Genomic DNA, 24,968 nt, shown 5'->3' on the forward strand with positions numbered 1-24,968 from the left:
TAGTTCATAAATTAATTAAGGGTAAAATAGACAACGTGTAGCATCAGTATAATTAATAAGACTTCTAATAAATATTATTTATTGCTTAAAATAGGAGTACATTCCTGTATCTTGAATTTCCATTACAGAGTAACTTGGATAAATATCTCCTTTTTCACAAAACGAACCGAAAGAAACGGCAGGTAGTGAGCCACAGATAACACGGTACACACTGAAAATGTAATGTGTCAACTTCCGAGGATGAGGAAGTCAGGTAAAAAAAATGTTAATACAGAAATATTTATACTATAATGAAGTACCACCAATAGTGAATGATTGGATGTCAAGCAATCACCGATTTTTTGCTTATTTTTGAGCTTTGACTTTTAGCTGGACCACTGTGCACTTCACAAGTTTGACATTTCTCTTTCAAAAAGTGTGGAATTTTAAGGATAAATCCTTCCTTAGAAGCATATTTGGCTATAGACGGAAAGCACTTCCCCTTGGTTTCCAAGAGAATAATTATTTTAAAACCCATTGACTTCTCTATACTACTCGATAAGCATTTTGGATATGGCTGGGAACGCTTCCATAACAATTCCTACAAAATCGTTTCCGATTTTTCATATTTGATTTGTCATTAGTGTTTACGATAGAATAAGCTACTTTTCTATATGTATTTCATTCTTGACCAATAAATGAATCTGAAATCTGAATTGCAAACTCAAATCCGTCTTCTCGACGCGAAAGAGGTAAATTCTGAACACTACCTTTTTAAAGAACGAACTGCATTGCCTTTCGGGATTTCGACCAGAAGAAAAGTCGATTTCGTCTCTCATCGGGCGAGATCTGTTCTTTCCTATTTCAACGTCTGAGTAGGTCGGACGTGTTCACGTTAAATAATGGTGAGTGTCGGTTCCACGTGTCAAATCGTAAAAACTTTACAATATTTCTCCATAAATTGTAATAATAATTGCTCGAGCAAATTCGCAAAGTGATTACAGCCTGAAAAGTTGTTTACTTGGTGGAAATTTGAAATTTTTTCGCGAGATTTTGCACGTGAATTTTTGAGGTTATCTCGGTCATAACGCAAGTTTCTTGCTTATTCTAGTCTCATCGTAAGTTCTCTGCGCCTCGCCATGGCTCCATGGCATTCTACCCTAAGAAGAGGTCCCGCCGCCATCGTGGTAAGGTGAAGGCTTTCCCCAAGGACGACCCCACCAAGCCAGTCCATCTAACATGCTTCGTCGGCTACAAGGCGGGCATGACCCATATCGTTCGTGAAGCTGATCGACCGGGTTCAAGTGAGTATTGATTCCGTTTGGATATAAACTACAAAATTGCTCAATTAATGAGGCAAACTGCCGCTGAAATGGTGACTGCTATCTACGATTACAAGTGTGTTGAGGAGTTACTGCAAGACTAACCGGTGCTCGTCAGCACGCTCCCACGCTTTGATAGTTGCCACCCAGCTTTACGTGATGATAAAGTCTTAGATCAAAATGGTTAGAACAGTAATGAATACCGTGATTTCAATCTAGGGCGGACTGATTCTGCTTTGAACCAAAAAATAGCTTGAAAGCCCGTAAATCATCGGATAACCAAGTCCCTTTCCATTGCAGAGATCAACAAGAAGGAAGTCGTTGAGGCCGTGACCATCCTGGAAACCCCACCAATGATTGTTGTGGGTGCCGTCGGCTACATCGAGACTCCATTCGGCATGCGCGCCCTCGTCAATGTCTGGGCTCAGCATTTGTCCGAAGAATGCCGTCGTCGCTTCTACAAGAACTGGTAAGTATCCAGTATTTCTGTCCCATTTCCGTTTATTTTTCAACCCGAAATTCTACGGAAATTGATCAAGCATTTAATGATGAAAAGTGGTACCAGAAAGCAAATTATGTAGAAAACCTCTATTACCACTTCTGCTGCCTTCCTTCTGATAATTGCTTAGTCAACTTCCCTAAAATATCGAGAGACATTGCCAAACAATTCATTAACCAGTCACAAAAGCTCTTCGATCTCAGTAAGAGAGCTATTGAAGTTTGTCGTGTGAGCGCCTCGACTACATTGCGTCCTCCCTGAATTGGAAGGGCGTCTGGGTTGAGTTCTAGTGACCACGGCGTGGAAGTGTTGATCTCCGCTCGGGTGACGCACGTCTTCCGATGAGATCTGCTTCCGTTGCTTTTACAGACGCGTGTCGAAATCGCCGGGACATTCCGCGCCGCATCGAACACGAGCAAGCACAGCAGAAATATCTAAACTTTATTTGAAACTTCGATAGGTACAAGAGCAAGAAGAAGGCTTTCACCAAGTCGTCCAAGCGATGGGCCGAAGATTTCGGCAAGAAGAGCATCGAGAATGACTTCAAGAAGATGATCCGGTACTGCAAGTCAATCCGTGTCATTGCCCATTCCCAGGTGAGTTCTGCCTCAGAGTTTTTGGTAGATTTAAGGGTACACGACGTCCCGGGTCCGGAACTGCGTGGCAAGTCTTGTCTTCAATCTCTTCGGGGAGCGAGGACGGACGAGCCTGCGGATCTGGCACTCAAAAAGCGGACATGTCGCAATGTTCAATGTGCGATTGGGTTTCCGCAACGTCGTAGATTAACTCTGGACTCGCTCCGGGGGTAAGATATATTCCACTGACTATGCGGAGTCTTTCTGACGATTACCGCTCAGTAAAACCATATCAGATACATTCCCACCAATCATTTAAACTGTTTGCAGCAGATTTCTTTGGCAGTCGTTCTAACCCACCATTAAAATTTCCAGATTCGCTTGATCAAGCAACGCCAGAAGCGTGCTCACATCATGGAAATCCAATTGAACGGAGGCTCTATCGAGGACAAAGTCAAATGGGTCAAGGAGCACCTTGAGAAGCCAATTCCAGTCAGCCAAGTCTTCGCCCAAGATGAAATGATCGATTGCGTCGGTGTAACCAAGGGTAAAGGTTTCAAGGGTGTGACCAGCCGTTGGCATACCAAGAAATTGCCCCGCAAGACCCACAAGGGTCTGCGCAAGGTCGCTTGTATTGGAGCCTGGCATCCAAGTCGTGTCTCGTTCACGGTCGCTCGTGCCGGTCAAAAGGGCTACCATCATCGTACCGAAATCAACAAGAAGATCTACCGCATCGGAGCTGGAATCCACACCGAAAACGGCAAGGTAAGGAAAAATCTACCCCTCACTTTGGAGACGTCTTTTTATTCGTCCTTTGATTATGATGAACATTATTCTAGAGCCAAAAAATAGAATATTTTTGACACCCATGTGATAACTAAATGATAGGACTGAGCACCGTATTTTCTTCAAACACTACGACGTTGAAACGCAATCCGTAATCCTCACTTTCGTCCTTTTCAGATCATCAAGAACAACGCCTCCACCGAGTACGATCTCACTGACAAGTCCATCACTCCCATGGGTGGTTTCCCCCACTACGGTGAAGTCAACAACGACTTCGTCATGCTTAAGGGATGCTGCATTGGATCCAAGAAGCGTGTCATCACCCTTCGTAAATCCCTTCTTGTACACACCAAGCGCTCTGCTTTGGAGAAGATCAACCTGAAATTCATCGATACATCGTCCAAGATGGGTCACGGTCGCTTCCAAACTGCCGCCGACAAGATGGCATTCATGGGACCACTCAAGAAGGATCGTATCAAGGAGGAGCAAGCCCAAGCTGCAGCCGCTGCTGCTACGGCCACAAAGGCTTCGGCGTAAACGCTGCTCAGTTGGGATTGATCAAAGATTTTGTATTTTACCAAACTCCTGTTTTATTGTTTTAATAAAATTGGACTAAAAGAGGGAATAGTTTGTTTTCTTTGCATGTTAGGATTACTACATTGAAGCCTGTTAGCCCAGATTGTGACTCCTTAAGTAGAAGTCAAAAGACCGAGTAAGGTTGGTATCAGAATTAGTATCAAATTCATGCACTTCCTGGAGTCGGAGCCTATCGATTTTCAAGAAAGGAATGCTCGCACCCGGGAATGTAGAAATCTTAGGCTGGACTGAATGGCGGTTGCCATTATATTAATCGAAACGTGACTTCGAATGGTTTGGATCTCTAAATACCAAAAAGACTGCTTCGAGGAGAAGTTCAACGGCTGCCAAACTTGATCCATCTTTTGGTGAAGGGCAGCACCTACTGCGATGTCAGAGGCATCAACAAAAACGGCTAGGGGTGCATCTTGCAGTGGGGATGCCAAGAGTGTAGCGTCGGCCAGTTGTTGACGGGATTTGTCAAACGCGCGGATAGCCTCTTCAGACCACGATCCTCTCGTGTGTCCTTTATTTTGGGGCGAGACAAGTACGCGTTCAAAATGGACTGGTGGTGGGCGGCCTTGGGCAGGAAACGACGGTAGAAGTTTAGCATGCCCAAGAACCTTCTCAACTCCTTCACTGTCTTTGGACGCGGGAAGCTTGTTATCGCTTACACCTTATCTGGTTCGGGTTGTATTCCTTCAGGGGAAATGAAATGGCCGAGGAATCTCACCTGTTTTTGAAGAAATTTGCATTTGACGTTGAAAAATGCACTCGAAATGGGCTAAGTGCTCAGACTCAGTGGAAGAAGCGACCAAAACATCATCCAAATATACGAAACAGAAATCGAGGTTTCGCAGGACTGAGTGAATGAACCTTTGAAAGGTTTGCGCCACATTGCACAATCCGAAAATCATTCGGGTGAACTCGAAGAGTCCAAAGGGTGTACATATTGCCGTCTTTGGAATGTCTTCAGGAGCTACTGGGATTTCGTGATAAGCCTTGGTTAAGTCCAAGGTCGAAAAGATGCGGCAATTCGCGAGGTGATGCGCAAAGTCGTGGATGAGTGGAATTGGATATCGGTCAGGAACAGTCTGTGCATTTAGCCTTCTGTAATCGCCATATGGGCGTCATTCGCCGTTTGGCTTAGGGACCATATGCAGTGAGGAAGACCAACAGCTGTTTGAGGGTCTGCAAATACCCTGTTGAACGAGTTATTCAAACTCTTTCCGTGCAATAGCCAGTTTCTGGGATGGTAGAGGACGCACCTTCGAGAAGATCGGGGAACCAGTAGTGATAATGTGGTGTTGCACATTGTGCTTCACTGGTTTGGAGAGACTACACTCGGTAGTAATCTGGCTGAACTTTTGGAGAAGTACCAGAACATGAGAGTCGGTAATGTCTTCTAAAAGAACGGAAAGATTATTGCCTGGGTGAGATACAATTTGTCCCGACGAATTAAGGTTGGTCGTGGAATCTATAAGAGACTTGTTTTGCAAGTCTACCAGCAATCCTGCCGCGCCACATCACTCCGCCCCCAGATGAAACCGAGGGACACATAACGTCACCGGCGCTCCAGTTAGTTCAGACCTCGCTACAACTGCACAGAACGTGAAACTGTAAGCCTTAGAACAGAAAATATAGCGCCCGGTGGGCGAGGCTTTTCAGTCAGGATCGCTGTTACGTTCTACCCATCCACACTGTCATTAGATCCCCTTTGCGTGGTGTTAGTGCATCTGGCCGAGTTCTTCCAGTTTGGTGCCAAAACCAATCGTAAAAAACGACGATCCGAATAGAATTGCAATGACACTTTATAAATTGCCTATTGTGTGTAGCTGGTAAAAATACGACACATATCAGCTGCAAATTCCTTCAACAGCAGGTGAAGTTTTTAGGTCACATGATTTCCCCTGAGGGAATCCAACTGGATCCAGACAAAGTTCGGGCCATCAAAGACTTCCCACAACCTAGAACGGTTAAGGATCTGCGAAGGTTTTTCGGCATGTTAAACTTCTATCGTCGTTTTTTGCCAAAAGTCGCACAACATCAAGCGATCCTCAATGCCTGCTTGTCTGGACTTAAGACTAAAGAGTCACGCGTGATTGCGTGGTATACCAAGACCGTCCAGGCTTTTGAGCTAGACTAACGACAGCTCACAGATGCGTATTCCTCGATGCCAAATCTGGCAGCCTTTGAGCTTCTCTTCCAAGAAATTGAATATAGCTCTGCGGCACTTACGATCGTAAGCCATTAGCCACATACAATCAAGCACTTCCGATACTCCCTAGAAGGGAGACCGCTCACAGTGTTCACAAACCACAAGCCTCTTACCTTCGCTTTTAAGTAGAAGCCCAATAAAGCGTCCCGTCGGCAACCCCGGCACCTGAGCTTCATAAGCCAGTTCATTTCAGACATCCAGCACGTGTCTGGCAAGAATAATGTAGTTCCAGATATTTTGTCACGTGTTTCAGAGGTTAAAATCTCTGCCACGGTCGATTTTTCGGCAATCGCCGGGGTACATAAGGATGATGCACTGCTTCAGAGCCGCAGGGACAATTTCAAATACGAAATTTGTATTTTTTCTCCTTTTCGGCTCAACCTCAACAATTCCAAATACGAAATTTGTATTATTTCTCCTTTTCGGCTCAACAACCAAAATACTCTGCGAGGCCTCTGAAAGACCTAACGTGGAAAGTTTAGTGTATGTAGCGGCAGTCAGGTACTGAGATTTGCCTTTACGCGTAGTCTGTTCCCAGGTTTTCAGTAGCAGTATATCAAATTGACATTTCAACAGCTGATTCCGCCCTCGGAATAGTAGAGATGGAATCCTCGTAAGGCATTCCGTGTTTCATTTGTCCTCTACCCCACAATGAATGAGGTATCAAGAGAAGAACCTTCAATCAAGGTTTTTAACTAAAATAACACGTGGATATTTCACTTCTTCAGAAAGTTCCTCCTTTTGTAAATAATACCATTGTGATTTTATTTTAATTAGCTGAGGCAACCACTATCAACCATATCAATATCGCGTTATATATTTCTATATAGCGTTTTCAGGATGCAAACAACAGCTATCACATAACACATAACATAACGTCATCCACATATGATTGTGCGTGTTGTAGCACTTAACACAACAGTATTTGAATTGGAATTTAGCCGGGAGTAATTCCAGTTGTCAGTGAGACTGAAGTCGACGAAGGAATCAAATGAATGAGATCGCGGAAAGCAACAGTATGTGACGATATCACACCTGAGCTTAGGAAAGCGAAAAGCTGGGACACAACACTGTGGCTGAGTGAGTTCTTCAATAGGGTTATTGAAGAGGGTAGAACGCCAACTGACTGGCAAGAAAGCACGACCGCTTCAATATGGAAAAAGAAAGGCAGTCCAGGAGAATGTTCAAATTACCATTCGGTCCGATTGTTTTCCCATGCAATGAGGATTTTTGAATGCATTCTTGACAAACGTATTCGGGACACCGTTGAAATAACAGTGAACCAAGCCGGGTTTGACAAGATCTGCGGAACTACTGACGCGGTTCACTGCATTTCTGGATATAGAGAAAGCATTTGACTGTGTGCGACATAAACTCATCTGGTATGCTCTGCAGCAACACTAGTGCCAGAGGAGCTGTGCCGGATGAAACTGCTCTACCATCATCAGGAAAGTAAACTTTGAAGTGTGGCGGGTATATAAAATTCATTTCTTGCCTCTGTTAGTGTTCATTAAGGAAGCGCTCTCTCACCACTCCTCTTTGTTCTTCTTATGGCTTCTGTTACACGGGAAAACCAACGTCCATCGTCCACTGTAACTCACTGCTTTATGCAGATGATGTTTTCTTAGCGTCATAGCAAAGCTGGTCTCGCGCAACTTGTCCGAAGGTCGAATACAACACGGTCTCAGATTGAATCTGAATAAAACATAATTTTTGACGACCGACTCCGAAGAAACAGATACAATCATTGTCTGTGGCAATGACCTGCGGAAAATTGAGCAATTTAAATATCGTGGATCAACGCTATTAGTCAAACTAGTTGACACATGGATGAAGTGGTTTTCCATAACAGACGCTCTTTGTGATCGACACATCAATGAAAGTCTCAAATCCAAAATCTACTGCAGTATCGTTCATCCTGACTTCCTTTATGGTTCTGAGTGTTGGCCGACTAGGATAGAAAATGGACGGCACCTCCCGATAATGGAGACAAAGATGTTGCGTCGGACTAGTGACGTAACACGCCATGACCAAATCAGAAATGAGGCGCGATCGATATGAGGTTGCATCGATCGTTAAGAAATTGTGGGAGAGGTGTTTTCGATAGTGTTGAGCATGTAATTCGGGTTGATTAAAACTCACTTGCCAATATTAGTCTGAACATGATGGCTTGATACGCTAGATGGTGATTGGCGAGCATACGGATCAAGCACACAACCGAGCAAAACTAGCCGACCCCGCTTCTGAATGGGGCAAAGGCTGAAGAAGAACGTAATTGATTATTTGATATATGAGAATCATTAAACGGAATCTCAAGGATTTCCGTTATTTAATCCAAAGTGTGGAGACTATGGCTGTAGATAAATTTGAGTATCTAGGTAGTGTAGGACAGGACGCCAGACAGCTTTTAAAGGAATTGGTGGCTTAGACCGGATACTGGTTGTTGCGTCGTTGATGATTATGATGAAATCTCCTGCATAAAAACTCATATGTTTAATTACCGCATCACATTTTCCATAACTTGCATTTTATTACACTATTTACAAAATTCATGGATGGACTTAAAAAAACTTGCGACTCCATAAAATAACACTTTTTTAACCACATCTAAATATCCGTTTTTTTACGCATTTAAAAGTAACAAATCACAAAGAGAGTAATTCTTTTAGTTGAAGGACTGACTGACACGATTTTGCAGGACTACCAGAAATTGACAGTTATTCTGCTTATTTCATTTACCTATACCGTTTCCACACCGCCTCGTCGTTTCTCCTTCTCTTCGCGAGCAATGAAAGATGTCTCCTCGGAATTCATAGCTGCCTCTTTAGCAATCATCACACTCACACCATTTGGAGCTAAGGAATTCATGTCGCTGGTACCGCTGGTGAGACGCGGGGAAATGCTGATTGGATCACAAAGGACACGTGAGGGCGTATGTGATCGGGAGGGAGTATTCGATGACGGCGAACCACGAGCTATCGGACTAGAATTACGAGAATGCTGGAAATCTTCGAGGGGGATTTCTTCGGATCTGTAGGGATGTGGAAAATGAGAGTGATGTAATTTTGGCATGCAATAGGTGACGTGAAAATACAAACAAACAAAAATATATTTTATCAACAAACCTTGGTCGAGGTACTCGTGGACTGTTATCGCGCGATCGAGGTGAATTATTCCTAGGACTCTCTTGACGCCGGGGACTCCTATGCGCAGGCGATCGTTCCCGCGTCGTACTGCTGCCATTGCTTGATGACGTGCTGCTGGTGTTAGAGCTTCGTCGCCTTCTTTGTGTATTTTCGTTTCGAATTCTACAAATTATGCACTAATGTAGATGGAACTTTAAATAAATATATTTCCTCCTACCCTACTATTGACCGATTAGGCGCCATTTGAACGCGACTCACACTACCCGATGGCATGCTTTCACGACGAAGGGCAGCCGCGAATCCAGGTACACGATTGGCGGTTGAAAACAGTGGTCTATGCTCGCGGGGAAGTCGGGATGTGCTCGCCGTCCTTACTCCCGATATAGGATATATTGGCGGTTCGATCATTTGGCCAGGTATTTCTAGTAATTGAGCGATTTGGTACATTTTCTTTTGACGCGCTTTACTTCGACCCTACAGGTTAAAAAAGTTTAGAATAATTCCTAGCTCCATGCACTCATTGTTCACCTTGGTTAAACGCTGCTTAGCTGCCATACAACGAATATGATCGTCGAAGAGGAATTTTGCTGACAGTATTGGTGTGCGATTATTTGAAACGCCTCCTCTGTGCACTGTGATGTGTAAGCACCGAGAATCGTCCTTATCACCTACAACTTCAACGTCTTGGAGGAAGCCTACAAATTTCGAAATACCCCAACCGAGACGTTTTGGATCTGGCTCAACTAATATCAACTGTAATGTGTCGATTACTAAAAATCGACGATATTTCGTTACGTCCTTGGTTACAACCGTACACGCGATTAAATCGCTGTTATCTGTAACAATTTAGATTGATTAGCAAATTGGAAAAAATAATATTTTATTAATGGTGTGGGTTGGAGATGAGTTCTACAAAGATTTGGAAGTTGTTTCCTCGTATAAATCATCGTTGTTTCCTCGTATAAATCATCGAATGAGTATTTGCACAAACACATCATTCCAACCCTACTTGTGTTTTCTACTTACTCAAGTCCAAAATATTATCCACTTGAACGCAATTGCTTGGATTCGTCAATGGTAACAGAACTTCTTCTTCGCTCAAATACTCCTGACAAATTTTCCGCAGTAAGGAAAACACTCGGATTGCCCGACGAGCCTTTTCCACTTCTCCGCAAGGTAATCGACGTGTGAAATTGATCCCGGTCAATGGCGTTCCAGTTGGTGGCAACAAGATCGCCGAATCCATGCACAAAAACTCCACATTAAGCGGCGACTTAGACATCTCCGTGAACTCATTTTCAAATAAATCCAAAAATATATCTTCAGACTTGTAGAAATTACGTAGTATAGTCATGGCTTGATTTCTCGCCGAAAACAACACGGATTGTTGTAATTCCGTCAGGATAAAGTCACCGGAACTGGTTCTGGCAAATCGAGATAGTAGGGATAGAGTGATCTCGAGAGTGATGAGACGTATTCGGCATGCTAGAAACATGAAAATTAGCTAGAGCTGTGAATGGTAATTTAGGAATATCTTACAGGGTTGACTCGTTAAGCTGATAATATGCAGAAGTCTCTCAACCAATACTGTATTGTATCTCGTAGACGATTTTGCAGGTTTACTTAATACTTGTTCAAGCCATTCGGGACTAACGCCTGGTGGAAAAAAATAAAATTTTATGATGGATGCCAATAGTTAGCTTGGGAGGAACGAACAGAAACAATTGTATTGATTCATACATGGAATACTGGATGTTATCTCAGATATCGCCTTCACTTCTGAAGAGTTTCTGAATATTACAAGTAGATAGTCATACGAACTTCATCAATTGTTCAATTTGCGCGTTAAGCACACCGGTGAGTCATTGTACGTGGTTCGATAAAATGCACTTCAGCTCCCCCTTAGGACTTTCCGAGATGCCCACACTCCTACATACAGTTTTACGCCAAGTGTTCTTGGGACGACCAACTCGTCGGTCATCTTGGTAGAGTGGATTTCACTGCTTGGCGTAGCCAGCAATGCAAAGGTCGCCCTTTCTTATGTGTGACTACCCCCTTTCTTATGTATGACCGCCCTACTACCACATCGCGTACGGGTGACAGGTCTACGGGCTAATCAAATTCTTCGTTTGAAATAGTATCAGGCCCAGCATACTCCGGCAAAGTTCTTCATGTGTCTCAATGACAAGACGCAGATGACATTTTGAAGTTATGAGTATCAGTGTTCTATACGCTATTTCCAAGCCTGACGGGACGGGGGTAAAAGGGGAGGGGAAGGATTCCCTCCGGCCCAGTGTTTTCTCGGGGCTCCGTAATAGAATTTTTAATGAAAAAAGGGATAATAGAAAGACCCGACAAATTTTCACCACAGAACTATATAATTTTCACCCCGGGCCCTGATTTTCCCTCTACGGCCTCGCCTCAGCTTGATATTGGTGTTGAGATAATTTCCAGATTTTAAACAAGACGAAAGGGATCTAGCGTCGTTAATGCGTCGAGTGACATTCAGTTCGGTACCACCGACGGCAGAAGCGACGCCTCTTAGATATACAAATTGACGTATTCGATGCTCTGCCTATTAATGCAGATAGGAAGAATGTCATGATCCGTCAAAGTGGGAAGATTTTGTTAGTAGTTATCTTCAGCCCGACTCTATTCGCCTCTTATTCCAAATCTGCGTCTGTATACATCGCCAGGGGGGTAAAATCTTTCTTCCAGGAGAAAGAAATCGGGCTACTCGATTGGCCGGCACGTTCACCTGATCTCAACATAATAGAAAATTGTTGGGGACAGCTGGCTTGTCTTGTTTACACCGGAAGAAAACAACATGCAACAGTGGAGGAGCTGAAAACAGCAATAATTAGAGGTTGGGGAGAAATTTCCCGAAAATATATAAAACAATTGTATAAAAAGCTCCGGTGGGAGGGCAAACAGATGTCGTCAGCGTAGTCGAAGTGTTTGAGAAAAGATATAATTGTCCATTGAAGTCCTCCACATCCTCTGGACAAGGTAGCAGGAGAAGAAATAACATCAGTGACGATGTAACCCAGATGAACTTCGATTTGGATCTCAAATTTATCTCAGATTTTACCTTGATACCGCACGTGACACGCCGTTTGATAATAGCTATTAGTTTCTCTGGAATGCGTGGAGCATTTGAATTTCAACTGACCTTATGGCGGACTCTGTGCTCGAACAATATGCCACCAATGACAAGGTGGTGGAAGTTGCAGAAATCCACCAATCTCTCACCATTATCGTTACAGACACTAAGACCATGTTTCCTCACCACATGTTCGAGCAAGATGTTCTTGAGTCCACCTTGGCATTCAGATTACAACACCTAAATCGGAAGTCTCTGTTGATGCGTAGTATTGTACAATTTTGATGTTCCTTAACATAGACTCAAATCTTTCCGTTAGAAGCTTGTCAAAAATCGGCTCTCAGGTCAAAAGAGCGCACCTCGCGGTAGTCGCCACGAGCAACTTGGGTTTCCAGAATACAAAAGCACATTGCCAATAGTGCGGCAAGAGGGAGACAAGTACCCTCCAGAGTCCCACCATCTTAATTCGCTTAGGTCCACTATGTCCAATTTATATCGTTGGAATTCCGGTTCAGGTTGGAGAAAGTGAACATTCTGAGGACCCTCGCTATCGTTGTAGAGGAGCGTGCGCGTATTCCAGAAACCAATCATAGTCCGTTTTCGACAGCCAAAGGTCGTAGCCGTGAGGTCAGTCGCTCCCTATCCGAGGCGTTGTTGACATTTCGGTAGCAATAAAGTTTTTGCAGGTGGCTAGCCCACAAACTTCTATCCCTTTTAATCGGCTCTTACAACAAACAGAGAAAACTTTGAGTGTATTCTTAACCCCAAACTCACAGGGCAACAGCCTCTCATCAAGAAAAATAATAATAATAATCCTTGGCGCTACGATCCAATTGTATCTGAGCCTTGAAGAGTGTCATAGCACTGCATTCAACGTTACGCTATGGAAGGCACACTGTAAGGGGAAATGTGGTCAGCATTGCGTTTGCCCGTGATTACTACCATGATTTAACTACTTTAAGTAGTCCTTAACATCTAAGTCGACTGGTATCCAACATCCAGTCAAGATACAAATTCCTCTTCCAGCAGTAAGATTAGAGCCGCGACCTACAGCTCTGTCGACCCTAGCGCTCTAACTGCTAAGCCATCCCGGCACCATCAAAAAAATTCTGGCTGAAATGTCTTGGATAATCAGAACTAAGGTAAGCTAAGAATCCGTCAAAGAAAATACCGAACAATTGAAGAAACTCTGGGACACCTGCAGCAGGGAAAACGAAATGAATGCTTCAAGAAGTAATGCAAAGTAGCGATCACAAAGAAAAATGACCTACATCAGTGCTCAGAGAAGATAACTATCAATAGATCAGAAAATAAGCTCGGAAAATCCGTATACGAAATCAGAAAGGGTTCAATATTGATAAAAATGTCTCATCCAACAAAAAAACAACATTCGAGTAGCATTTAGTACTACGGGAACAAAGGTTTCAAACTGGCAACATTATTAGTAATCTAAATAAGTCGGGAAAGCGCACGCTGGACGCTTCAGGTATGAAAGGTTTTATTGATTTTTTATGTTCGAATATTTGACTACACGATTTCACTTATATATAGCTTGTAGTATATATACGTTAAATATATCCCATATTCAATTCGATGTGATACTGACATTTTATCTCGTAGTAATTTGACACGAAAGAGGCAACTTTGACTTCCTACTACTTTGTTAATAATAGTAGGATTTCTTCCAAACTTTCCGGTATGATGCTTCCTATTAAAGTCTATTTCACTTCAAAACAAACTCCAGGATGAACTTAAGGGGGCTGGCAGTAATAATAATAATATGTTTTCTCCAGATTATTAGGCGTAATTTCTAAGAACCAGGCCTTGAACTAATTGAACCTTTACAATCATCTTTTGGAGGCATGGGAAGTAAAACAATTTGATTTTTTTGAGATTGAAGGAATCCTAAGCTTGTCATCCACTTAATGACGGAACAGACCAAGTCGAGAGAAACTTTCTCCCACTATTTTTGGTTCACAGATGTTGTTTTGGGCTAGCACTCATGTTTCGAAAACAGACGACTTGCGGTTTCATCCAGGGTAGAAACAACTTATCAGAGTCGCTGCTCCTCATCAAAAACTATGGGAGGAAGTTTCTCTCTAATTGATCCAGCGCGTCATGAACTGGGTGGCGGACTCCTCAATCCCAAGACAAGAAATTTAGTTCTACTTCGTGTGACTTAGACCTGAACCTACTAAAAGAACACATTTGCGTATCAGAGCAAGATGGTAAGCATGCCTTCACGTCTTGATAATTAATGATCAATCGTTCGTGACGGGTGCGGTGGTCGAGGTACTTGCGCATCAGGCTCTCGATTTCAAAAAGTCACTGACGGTCTTGTCCAGGTCATAGGCAATTCATCAGAGGCCTCTGCCTTGGCCCTGGCAGCAGCGTGACCGTAAATGGACGCTGGGAATCGTTGAGTGGTCTGAAAAAACTCCGCTGGTTCATTGCGTACTTTGCATTCTGGACACGTCTGGAGTGACTTTGGCCATACGGTCGCAACCGACTGAATATGACAGAAGGTTTCCGGTTTAGTGTGTCCAGAATTTCAACTACAGGTGTTTCACTGGGGATAACAAAGTTCCTGTAAACCCTCTGCACTTTATTCTTCACTCGGCTGCTGGCATTGCCAGAGCTGAATTGAGTCAGAAGTTCCAGACGGACTTTCATTGGTGGATCCCTTCGGCCACTCAAACCAATAACGCGAAAGCGAATTTTCTGACCATACAATTTGACAGCGACAACTGCACCACAATATACAAGTGATTGTAGTTGAGCAACGACATATCAGCACACAGTCGAGATGCAATCTCATCATTGATTTGAGATATTATAGAATTCTCGGAGTTACTGGAAATGCATAGAGCCTGTGAATACCTGGTCTATACAGAGGATCCGTTTCCGAGAATTCTATACAAGTTATTTGGAGTTCGTTCCGAACTTCAGCCGAACGGTGAAGGAGAGTGTTTCGGCGAGTACTAAAACTGTTGGTTACAGTGCGGCCTGCCCCCATCGACGCTTGGTCACCAGTCTTCATGATGACCTCAAGTCGTACACACTCCCTCACGATGACCGGGATTGTGTCGCTGCGAGTATTAAAATACTGGTCTGCGACTCGCTGCACAGTCAAGTGCGCAAATCGCAGGAACCGCTCGACGAATCTCTGGTGCAACAATGGGCGGTAAGATGTTGTGCCCGCCCACGCCGTTATTTCGTAGTAGGAGCGGATGATAAAGAGGTTCATATCCTCAGTCTATTTCATCCGCTGAATTCGCGAACCTGTTGAAGTGGCCGGCAGAGATTGTGACGGAACAGCTGCAGTAGGCGGAGCAATGCTCATGGTCATTATGGTACATAGACGTCGAACCGCCCTAAGATTAGCGTTTTCGTATTGTCCATTACGGCAACTCGACCCAGTCACCAAGTCAAACGACCCCCGCCGGTTATCTGCACCGGACCTCAAATTTCTCCATCTACTCATTTTTGGGTTTGCATTTTATACCTAACTGCCAGGTGTGGTGATAGCTTCTTCAGTGAGTAATCTGCAAGACTGCATAGTTCCTGCACTTTCCTCAACTACCCCCTGAGGCGCGGCGGTAGCGTACAGCCATTCAGACTGAAGTTATCTATTCCTCCTCCTTTCACAACCGGATTTGGGACCGGCTTCGGCGAGGATCAGCACCCTTTCAGTTCGTCAAACCATTCCTGAATTATTGTCTTTTTTTCTTTTCCTTTTATTTTTTCATTTGTTTTGAATATATTCAAATGAATTGTAGCTATTTTTTCATTTGAGGACTTCTCCTTTCTTACGTCTTCTTTAAACCCGCAGAGCCCATAATAAAAATAATATATCTGTCTGAGGATGGCAAGGTAAAGAGATCAGATCAGATAATCGGTTGACTACCGACCAATCACTTTAATCTTTACAAATGGAAAGATTTTCTCAATTTGTTACTTGTCTTATCTTGTTCGCCGGCAAAGTTTTTCATTTGTTATTGTCTCAGGTCATAGTACCGCAAGGACGCGGCGCAGAAATGAGGCTATGATATTTTGAAGCTTCAAATAACAGTGTTCTATGCGCTATAGAATAGCGCGAATGAATATAGAACATTGGTGAAGAAATCTTTAACTTGACGTTGGGGTTGAGATAACTGCATTTCCAAATTTCAGACAAAACAGCGAAAACGGATATAGCGCAGTTAGTGCGGCATCCAGTTCCCATAAACAAAAATTAGTTAATGCTTAAGAAATAAATATCTCATCCGAGCTACTAAAAAGCTGGCAGAAGTTGTCTAAAATTTTCTTCAATACCCAAAAATAAATCAAGCTGACTTGTAACAATTACCCAGACATTTTCCTGTGCGTGCAAGGAGCAAATAACTAATCGAACCGTCTACTACACTTACTGGCAACCTAGAATGATTCTGAGAGGACGAAGTAAAAAAAAGTCATTCAGATTTTACCTGGTGGGAGACGCTGTTTTCTTCCCGAACATTTAATACAGATAATTGCAATTTCGTTTAAAAAATTGTTAACACGTCAGTTCATTTGAAAACGATCACGTTCTAATATTCTTCTAGCATACGAGTCAAAACTATATAGAAAATTGCATTTAATCGATGCACACCAATAGTATCAGTGTTTAATGTAGCCAGCAGCTTTGATAAAGTAACACAAACTCTTGAAACAACTTAACGCCGTTTTGAGTTTAAGGACGGCGCAACCAATAGTTTTCTCCATGTTCAAGTTTGATAGATAACTTTTCTAACAATGCGCAGTTTTACTGTGAACCCGATATTCCATGTACAAATCAATTACAATACAAATTTGAAAAATCTTGTAATTATCGAATCAATAGAAGCAAAATTCGACCATTACATACCGTCTAAAATATAATTCAAGCCGCATAAAGATCAAAAAGTGAACATCAATAGCCATAAAATAGCGATACGATTATTGAGCAATATCACAAGACTCTTACCTTTATTATTCGCTAGCGCGTACAACAAACACAACGCCAGTAACGCAATATAATCATTCTCTGTACAGTCTAAAGACGCCAGCACCATATCAAGGAACGGTCGATTTGTATCCACACCACCACTCAATGATGTATCTTCCATTTGTCTAAGTTTCTCTTTCTCTTCGTCCGTTATATTAACCTTTTCCACTTGCTCAGTAACTGATCGTGACTGAGACGTATCTCTGCTTGAGGACCCACTTGAACTTTCGCCTCCCATCGAACGATTTTCTAGTGAACTCGAACTCGAACCAACTACAGTGTCCAGCGCTTCCTCTAAACTTTCGCGTGGCTGCTCAAATCCTAAAGCAACAACCTCTCGACGTTCAATATATGCATTCAGTACCTCCGCTGCTCCTTCCTTGAACACACTATGATCTGCATTCAGGATGACCCAAGCCAGAGAATGCACCAGTGGACCATGCGTTATCACTAAAAACACCAACGATAACAAATATAATGCAACAACGGCTGAAACTCGAGGGTTCGACATTTCCTGCATGTCGATATTGACAACTTTATTTAGAACGGCAGCCAGATTTTGCGTTACAACAGCCATTGATAGCGGTGGGGCAGGTGTAAGAGAGAATATATATAGCGGGACGAACAGTTTGTGGAGTAAATGCTCGGTAAGAACGGCATTCAAATCAACGATGTCTAAGCAAAGGATGTCGTTCAGATAGTGTAGATGGTCGAGGTGTTCGGCCACGAGATTCGATAACCGACTTTGTGATTGATGGCTGCAACATAAAGGAAGCTTATAAGTCAGAGCAAAAAACAGGATATAATGCAATGACATACTCAACATCTGTTCGAACGCAGGTATCCAGTTCCAAAATATGTTTGCCAATGAACCATACCAGATTGCTGAAGTATGGAGCTGCCGTTCTGAAAAGTGGAACAGTTCCGTTATTTGATTTGATTTTTGACATCCAATTTTAGTTTGTATGAACTTACTTATCACGAATAAACTGCAACATACTCGGATTTTGAACTTTATAGACGTTCAATGAAATCGTCCGAACTGCGATGCGTACCATCGATTCTGGATGGTTGAAGAATTTTATGGCCTCGGTGTATAATGGAAAATCATTTGTGTGCTGAAAGGATATATCTTAATTAGTAGAATAAAAACCATTTGTATGTATTATTTAAAGCTCCAGGAAAAGAGCAGATATCTTGTTTGTTTTAATACGTTAACATAAAAGGAGGAAGCTAAATCTAGTTGGCGAGACTATATAGGTTTTGTGAAAAGTTAGATAAATATATCCTTAGAGAACATTTTATCCCACACACCATTCTATTTCCCACATTCGCGAGCAACACAACGGAACTAAGTTTAGCAAATTAATTGTTAGACTTTCTATCTCTTCATCGCATTATTGGCTGGATAAATCATTACGCCATTAATACCCTTCGAAAGGCAATGACTGCAAGAAAGAAGAAAAGAAACCATTCAGAATATAGCGAAATTCAACATGGGGTATTTTTTGCATTTATCGATAATGCACGTGTCACACCACCATGTTCGAGCGGTGGTCAGCTCGGTATAGCGATACTACATTGCCTTCCCCTCCGGAACATAGCCCTTAATTTGTATCCTGTTCAATCCTTTGTGGAATAAAATGCATCCACACAGTCTCTTTATTGTAACAAGGATTCTCGGAAGCATTGACCTTTGTAATGACATGCAAGCAATGACCTTTAGAAGGCTTTGATAACTGGCAACCACCTATACCTGGTGCCTCTTTTGTTGGTTGGGGCGATATTTGTGGCTGATTTGACTTGCGACTATCAATCTGTAACCATTCTTTGCTTGCCTGTTCTCGTGAAAGATCGACAACAACAGTTGTTACTCTCTGGCGTATCATGAACTGTTCACCCTAGATACGTCGCCTCTTCTGTAAGCATGTTTCTATTACGTCCTAGCTACTGTCTCATCCTATTGTAGCTAGATATTTTTACCGTTAAGGTTGTTATTGATTCGAATATGGATGCGTATCTGGTATTACGTCTTGATACTTCCAGATATTCTTATTTAATGCTTTTCTTTAGGAGGTAGGGTAGGTGAATGCATTTACGCACAGAGTGTGGACCCCCGGTTCGGTACTTCGTCGGACTACCAACTAACCACCTCCCCATCGACAGAGAGCTAGCCTAGAACCGTTGGTCCTATTACTTCGGGCTAGTCCCCGAACCCTCCCGCCTTGCGTAGCGTTCAAATCAGGGAATTCGTTTCACCAATGGGAGGCGAGGGGGGGAAGGGAACTGTCAGTTCAAGGAACCCCTTGCCATCCGGCTCCTCCACTCGTCGACCTCTATGTTCCTAGCAACGAGAAAGACGCGGACGTAATGGGCAACATGGCTCTACTTGTCAGCATTCCTCAACATCTCTTCGGCAATGTTGTCCGGAGAGAGATCTCCTGTGTTTAAATAGAGCTGCTGACGAATCCCATCCCCCTTTCCACAAGAAAAAAAAAGTGTGATGGGCGGCGTCCAGAACTCCATTGAAAAACACATAATCCGGAGATCGCGCCTTTCCAATCTTGTGGAGGTAAGACTGAAAACCTCCTCCAAAATTGGATAAGGAAATAGTCAGTCTCACCATGCTTCCGATTCAGCCACGCACCTAAGTTGCCGATGAGCTGCGCAGTCTATTTGCCTCTGGTTTCATTTTGCCAAGAGAGCTGCCACTCGTCTAGAGTGCGTTGCCGCTCTTCACGAGTAATAACCTCCCTTGCGCTTATAAATGACTTAACGCCGAAACTCCAGCTGCAGGCTGGTTCGATGCTGTTTTGCTTTTCTGAAAAAAGCTCATCTTTGAGTCAAGAGTCAGCCCGAGGTATTTTACCGCTGGTTTTGACTCGATTATCGACTCGCCGAACGATATGGGATACAGGGTCGGACTTCTCTTTTTAGTCAGGATGACTACTTCGGTTTTTTCCATTGCAAGGTTGAAACGGCTCGGGTGTCAGGGATATTTCTTTCGGTGATAAAGGAAATCATGGAGGGAGCTTTGGGAAAGATGTCTTTAGCTGCAGGATGTGGTCTCGGCATAAATTCTACCAACAAGGAGTTCTATGCTATTCGCTTTTGAAAGAAATGGGCTTTTCGGGTGAGGATGGTTCTTTGGATGTACACAGTCGTGGTTTGTCCCATTCTAATGTACGGTTCATTTTTAGGTGGCAAGCGCTGTATAAAAAGTACAAAAGAACCAAGACTAAGATGATTCAGAGAACCGCTACTTGCAGTCCTGTCCGTCAGATCAATGTACTCCTGCACCTCCTCCTCTTCGACCTCCACATTAAACACGCTGTAGGGTGTCGTGCTGTCAAATGTGAGTCCGGATGTTGGTCAGCGAAGCCCAACGACAATAGCCAATTCCTAGACGAAGTATTTAGGGAGCTATAGGCATTCATAATGGGCTACGCCACACGCAAGCCGAGCTTCGTAAGAAACTTTGCTGCGGATTTTCCACCCAGGGATCAAAGCTGATCTGTGGTCGACGGATTAATGATGGTCTGTGGAGTCCTTGCGGGGGTTTCCTCAGATACACACAGTGTAGCCCAGTCGTACGATCTTGCAGCATTCGCCAGTGTATTCCAAGCGGAAGTACTGGCGATACTGAAAACCTATCGATGGCTGGAGCATGATCCGAGCCCCAAGTGTAACATAGATATTGTCACCGACCCTCAAGCGGTCATTAAGGCTTTATATTCAGTGGTGACATCGTCCAGCTTGGTCGAGGATTGCTAAACAGTCTGTGCGGAACGCGGGCTAACGGACTGGCCAGGCGGGGCTCTGCTCTTCGCAATTCCCCGGTGAGCACAGTCTGCGTCCTACTGGAGGCTGTCAGATGCGGAACCTACTCACACTACTTAGCAACCGTTGGCTTCAAATGGCAAAGTGTCACGACTTGTGCCAAGTCAAGAAGGATTTGGCCTTGTGTCAGACGCATGAAATTGCCATCCATCCGTTAAACTTTCAATTTTTTATCTGAGCAATATATTCACGTGAAATGCAAAACTTTGACCTTCTTTAACTTTGTTTAGAATAGTTGGATTGTCTTCAAGCTTCTCATGTCTCTTATGTCTTACATTATCACATATACGTGTACCAAATTTTGTACTTCTTAAGTGGGATAGCAAAATGCAAAGTTCGAAGCTTTATAGCTGCCGACATGTCAACAACGCCTCGGATAGGAACTGACGTCATGGCTACGATCTTTTGCTATCAAAAACGAACTATGATTGGTTTCTGAAATGCCTGCACGTTCCTCGACCACGGTAGCAAGGGTCCCCAGAATGCTCGCTTTCTTTAACCTGAGCCGGAATTCCAACGATATAAACTGGACATTCTGAGCCTAAGCGAACTAAGACTTTCTAGAGTACTCTTCTCCTTCTTGCGGCAATGTGTTTTTGTACTCTGGAAACTCAAGTGATAGCAGTCGCGAATCCGGTGTCGGATTGCTTCTGATGCTTTCTCTTGTCCTGGGAGCCGGTTTCTAACAGACTTCTAACTATAAGATTCGGCCCAAGTTAAGGAGCATCACAATTGTACGATGTTACGCACCAATGGAGACTTCCGACATATTGGAGAAGATTGCTTTCTACGAGTAATTAGGCAGCTCAGTGGAGGCTTTCTAAAGGCTCAAACACAACAGCGGAGTGACTGCATCCGTCCGCAGTGAGAGAGCTGTCAAATGAAGTTTATTACACGGACTTGTATGAGAAAATATGCAACATGCGATGCACAATGCGGCACACAGAAAAGTTTGGAAATTCGAACTTTTGCGATGCGTGAGAGAGAGTTTGTTGCGTCATTTGCAATATGGCGGCGCTTTTTGTTTTCGACAGTTATTGGTGAATGTAATTAATTTGAATGAGTTTGTTTTGAGAACTGCAGAAGGCACTATTTACGTTTCAAGTGCTAATTATTAATGTCACTTGCATTAGTTCCGTGGTTTCCATTCATAAAAATTGAATTTAAGCCGGATTCATTCAAATTAATTACATTCAAAAGTAGCAGCCGAACCGAAAGTAAAAAGCGCCTCCAAATTGCAAATGTGCGCCATCTGACATCAGAACGAACATTGCCGACGCGGAGCGAACTTTGCCGACCTGAAATCTTCATTGTATATTGAAGCTGCGTGTGGTCAGCAACTTTTCTCCTCCGCATTCCGCACGCATCTTAAGTGTGTTTACCTGAATGCCAAGGTAGGTATTGATATTCACTTATAAGTAACTGGTAACATAGATTCCCGATCTTTTCAATAGATCTCTTCTTGCTTGTTTTTCCATTAAGCATTCTTGAAGTAACGACGCGCTGTGTGTGTATGTTCTAAATTTTGCAATATAAATTATTTCTCGTCCTTGACAGACTTGCTGGTGTTATCTATTTTTTGTCTATATAACAATAACAAGTCAATGTGCTCAAGAGGCCAAAGATTATTTGCAATAGTGGGTCAAATTGATAAGCGCAATTTACTTAATATATTTGTGTTCTGTGTAGACCCAATTACGTGAATACTTTGTTTTATATTAACTGTTTCTTGCTTTCGATTCATACAATTTTCACTTAATCCACTTACCTCATTATAAAAGAAATGAATAGTATGAGTATTCAACTTTAAGCTTAGCGTTTTTAAGAACAAAATATAGTAGCCCATCACATCTTCATCGGAGAAATCGAACTTATGTACAATAATTGAATTCACATGATTATTACTAAGAAGATAATCTGTAACGAAAGAAAAATGTCCTCAAAACGAAAACCAACTTTCCAAGTTATTTTAATTTGTACCCTTTCGGGAGCATACTTACACAATGATGTTTCGTTTCTAATATTTTCGAATAGGATATTTAAGGTTTGTAGTAATTGAACGCATACAAAACTTGCACCTCCACTCTTTTGACGCATTATGTGTAGGAAATATGAGAGCATATTCTTTTCGAGAAAAAAGCTGAAAAGATAAAAATGAGAGAATATTGAATAACAGAATAATAGTCTATTTTCAATATTTATAGCTCTTTCGTATCCTTATAAGAGGACTAAAGTCTCGGCTTAAACAATAGAGGATGATTGTGGGGAATAATCGCCAATGAGCTTTGGAAAAGAAAAATGAGAAAGGAGTACTAACGTATGTTGTGCAAAGTAGGACTGTGAAATTTGTGGCATTGGTCGAAGGTTATTGAAAAAATCGTCACTTCACTTTATCTGAAATTGCATCTGGAGTTTATCAGTATAATTTTACCAAGGCTGATTTGCTCTTCTGCCCGAGATACAAATTTGGGGATTACCAAGTGAGGTTGATAGCAGAAGTGGATTGAAAAACGCCACATTTGAAAGCCTTCTCTAGTCTGGGCTTCTTACCATTCAGCTGATTGGCAATGTTATTCGAAAATGTCGCGATGGACCTATCTTTCATATATTCTCACATATCAACCTATGAATTCTGCTTTATACCACTTGAACACGTTGCTGATTTCGATAAACTATGAGCAAACTTGCCACTCGTCGCGACAGCAGTTTTTTTGCCCAAATGTTCATGCAAAATGGTATATGCGGATTCTATTTATATCTGTAAACTTGGAGAAGTTGATTTATAGAATTTCTCTCTGGAACTATTATATTATTAATACATGCGGTTGCCAGTTTATATAGTTTTGCCTTCCTCCTCTGCAGTTTCCTTGTGAGTCTCGAACCATTCCACGAACATGTTTAGTGGCACCCTGACTGGGATGCTAGGAAATTGGTCTTCATGTCGAATGGGACCATTTCCGCATCGTCCTGTATTCCTCTTACCTTGTCCAGGCTCAACATAACCTCTTGGGTCTTGACGAATTTCTTATCTATGTTTAAGCCAAGCCCTTCACTCTTGTTTAGGATAATGAGCAACATGTATTTCGGTGTCACCATCGGCAGAATATACGTTTCCTAGATACACAGATTGACTAACGACTTCGACGCTCTGTCCTTTAATGCAGATAGGTGGAGTGCGATGACCCGTCAGATTCAGCATCGTGGTTTCGCTGGTGTTTATCTTCAGTCTAAGTCTACTTCTCTCTCTCTCCAAAGCCAGAGCCATGGACGATGTCATCAGTGTAGTCAAGGTGTCCATTGAGCTTCTTCACGACCTCTAGATATGAAATTTACCGATAACGAGAATGAATAACATTGGTGACATGATGTATCCTTGACAGATTCCGCTTTAGATCTGAAATTCCTCTAAGGTTTTGCCCCGATGAAACACGTGACATTTCGCGCCATTATATGTTGCTCTGATAATAGCTATTAGATTCTTCGGAATGCCAGATGCGCTCGAAATCGATGAAGAGCAGGTGAAATTAAGATCTGAACTCCGCACTCTGTTTGGAAGTGATCCGCAGGGTGTTGATGACAACGGAAGCCTGCTGTTTGTCGATTAAGTTCCCAAGGTATTTTTTGATAAGTACCAGGATTATTTGAGCTATCTGTTGGACGACAGGGATCACGAAGATACCATCCGATTTTCGTACTCAAGGTGCGTTTCTTTGGAATCTTAACGATCATCCCCTTCTTCTACTCTCTAGGATAGATTTCCGTTTCCAATATTATCGTAGGAACGAAAGTAACAGATCTACAGAAGCTGCAGGTGCAGAGAACAAGTCCAGCAGGTTTACTCCATTTCAGTGCATTGATGGTTGAGATAGTTTTTCTTCTGTTTGAAGCTGTCCATATCCACAAGTTACAATAACTAACC

General features: G+C 42.7%; 2 protein-coding genes and 2 non-coding genes across 5 annotated transcripts in view; 3 read left to right on the forward strand and 1 right to left on the reverse strand.

Moving 5' to 3' along the window:
- Positions 1–745: 745 nt before the first annotated feature.
- On the forward strand, positions 746–3,786 carry LOC119659219 (60S ribosomal protein L3). Its single transcript, XM_038067194.1, has 6 exons — positions 746–884; positions 1,091–1,283; positions 1,602–1,770; positions 2,261–2,396; positions 2,751–3,140; positions 3,339–3,786. The coding sequence occupies exons 1-6, from the start codon at positions 882–884 to the stop codon at positions 3,696–3,698; spliced, it is 1,251 nt and encodes a 416-aa protein (XP_037923122.1). The 5' UTR covers positions 746–881; the 3' UTR covers positions 3,699–3,786.
- LOC119660632 lies at positions 1,458–1,534 on the forward strand. Its single transcript, XR_005250465.1, has one exon. It is a non-coding gene; the product is annotated as a small nucleolar RNA U43 (small nucleolar RNA).
- Positions 1,844–1,923, forward strand: LOC119660633. The gene has a single exon (XR_005250466.1). It is a non-coding gene; the product is annotated as a small nucleolar RNA U83 (small nucleolar RNA).
- Positions 3,787–8,465: 4,679 nt separating the features above from the next.
- LOC119658774 (protein CLEC16A homolog) overlaps positions 8,466–24,968 on the reverse strand; it is a 29,002-nt gene continuing 12,499 nt past the window's right edge. The window contains exons 2-13 of one of the 2 annotated variants that reach the window (XM_038066471.1): positions 23,050–23,189; positions 22,818–22,966; positions 18,185–18,327; positions 18,029–18,115; positions 17,189–17,967; positions 17,090–17,092; positions 10,641–10,757; positions 10,128–10,586; positions 9,630–9,937; positions 9,319–9,575; positions 9,081–9,263; positions 8,466–8,986 (exon numbers count right to left, since the gene is read on the reverse strand). In XM_038066471.1, coding sequence (XP_037922399.1) covers positions 8,695–8,986; positions 9,081–9,263; positions 9,319–9,575; positions 9,630–9,937; positions 10,128–10,586; positions 10,641–10,757; positions 17,090–17,092; positions 17,189–17,967; positions 18,029–18,115; positions 18,185–18,327; positions 22,818–22,966; positions 23,050–23,189 — 2,917 coding nt within the window. In that variant the 3' untranslated portion in view covers positions 8,466–8,694. The remainder of the gene's footprint in view (positions 8,987–9,080; positions 9,264–9,318; positions 9,576–9,629; positions 9,938–10,127; positions 10,587–10,640; positions 10,758–17,089; positions 17,093–17,188; positions 17,968–18,028; positions 18,116–18,184; positions 18,328–22,817; positions 22,967–23,049; positions 23,190–24,968) is intronic. The other variant, XM_038066472.1, reaches the window with a different exon arrangement.

The sequence above is a fragment of the Hermetia illucens genome, chromosome 6 (genome assembly GCF_905115235.1).
Source record: "Hermetia illucens chromosome 6, iHerIll2.2.curated.20191125, whole genome shotgun sequence".
Lineage (NCBI taxonomy): Eukaryota > Metazoa > Arthropoda > Insecta > Diptera > Stratiomyidae > Hermetia > Hermetia illucens.

Bases quoted from the DNA above. Each gene is read 5' to 3' on its own strand.
- LOC119659219 (XM_038067194.1), top strand. The intron at 1,284-1,601 runs GTGAGTATTGAT...TTTCCATTGCAG, and splicing joins AGCTGATCGACCGGGTTCAA to AGATCAACAAGAAGGAAGTC. The intron at 1,771-2,260 runs GTAAGTATCCAG...AAACTTCGATAG, and splicing joins CGTCGCTTCTACAAGAACTG to GTACAAGAGCAAGAAGAAGG.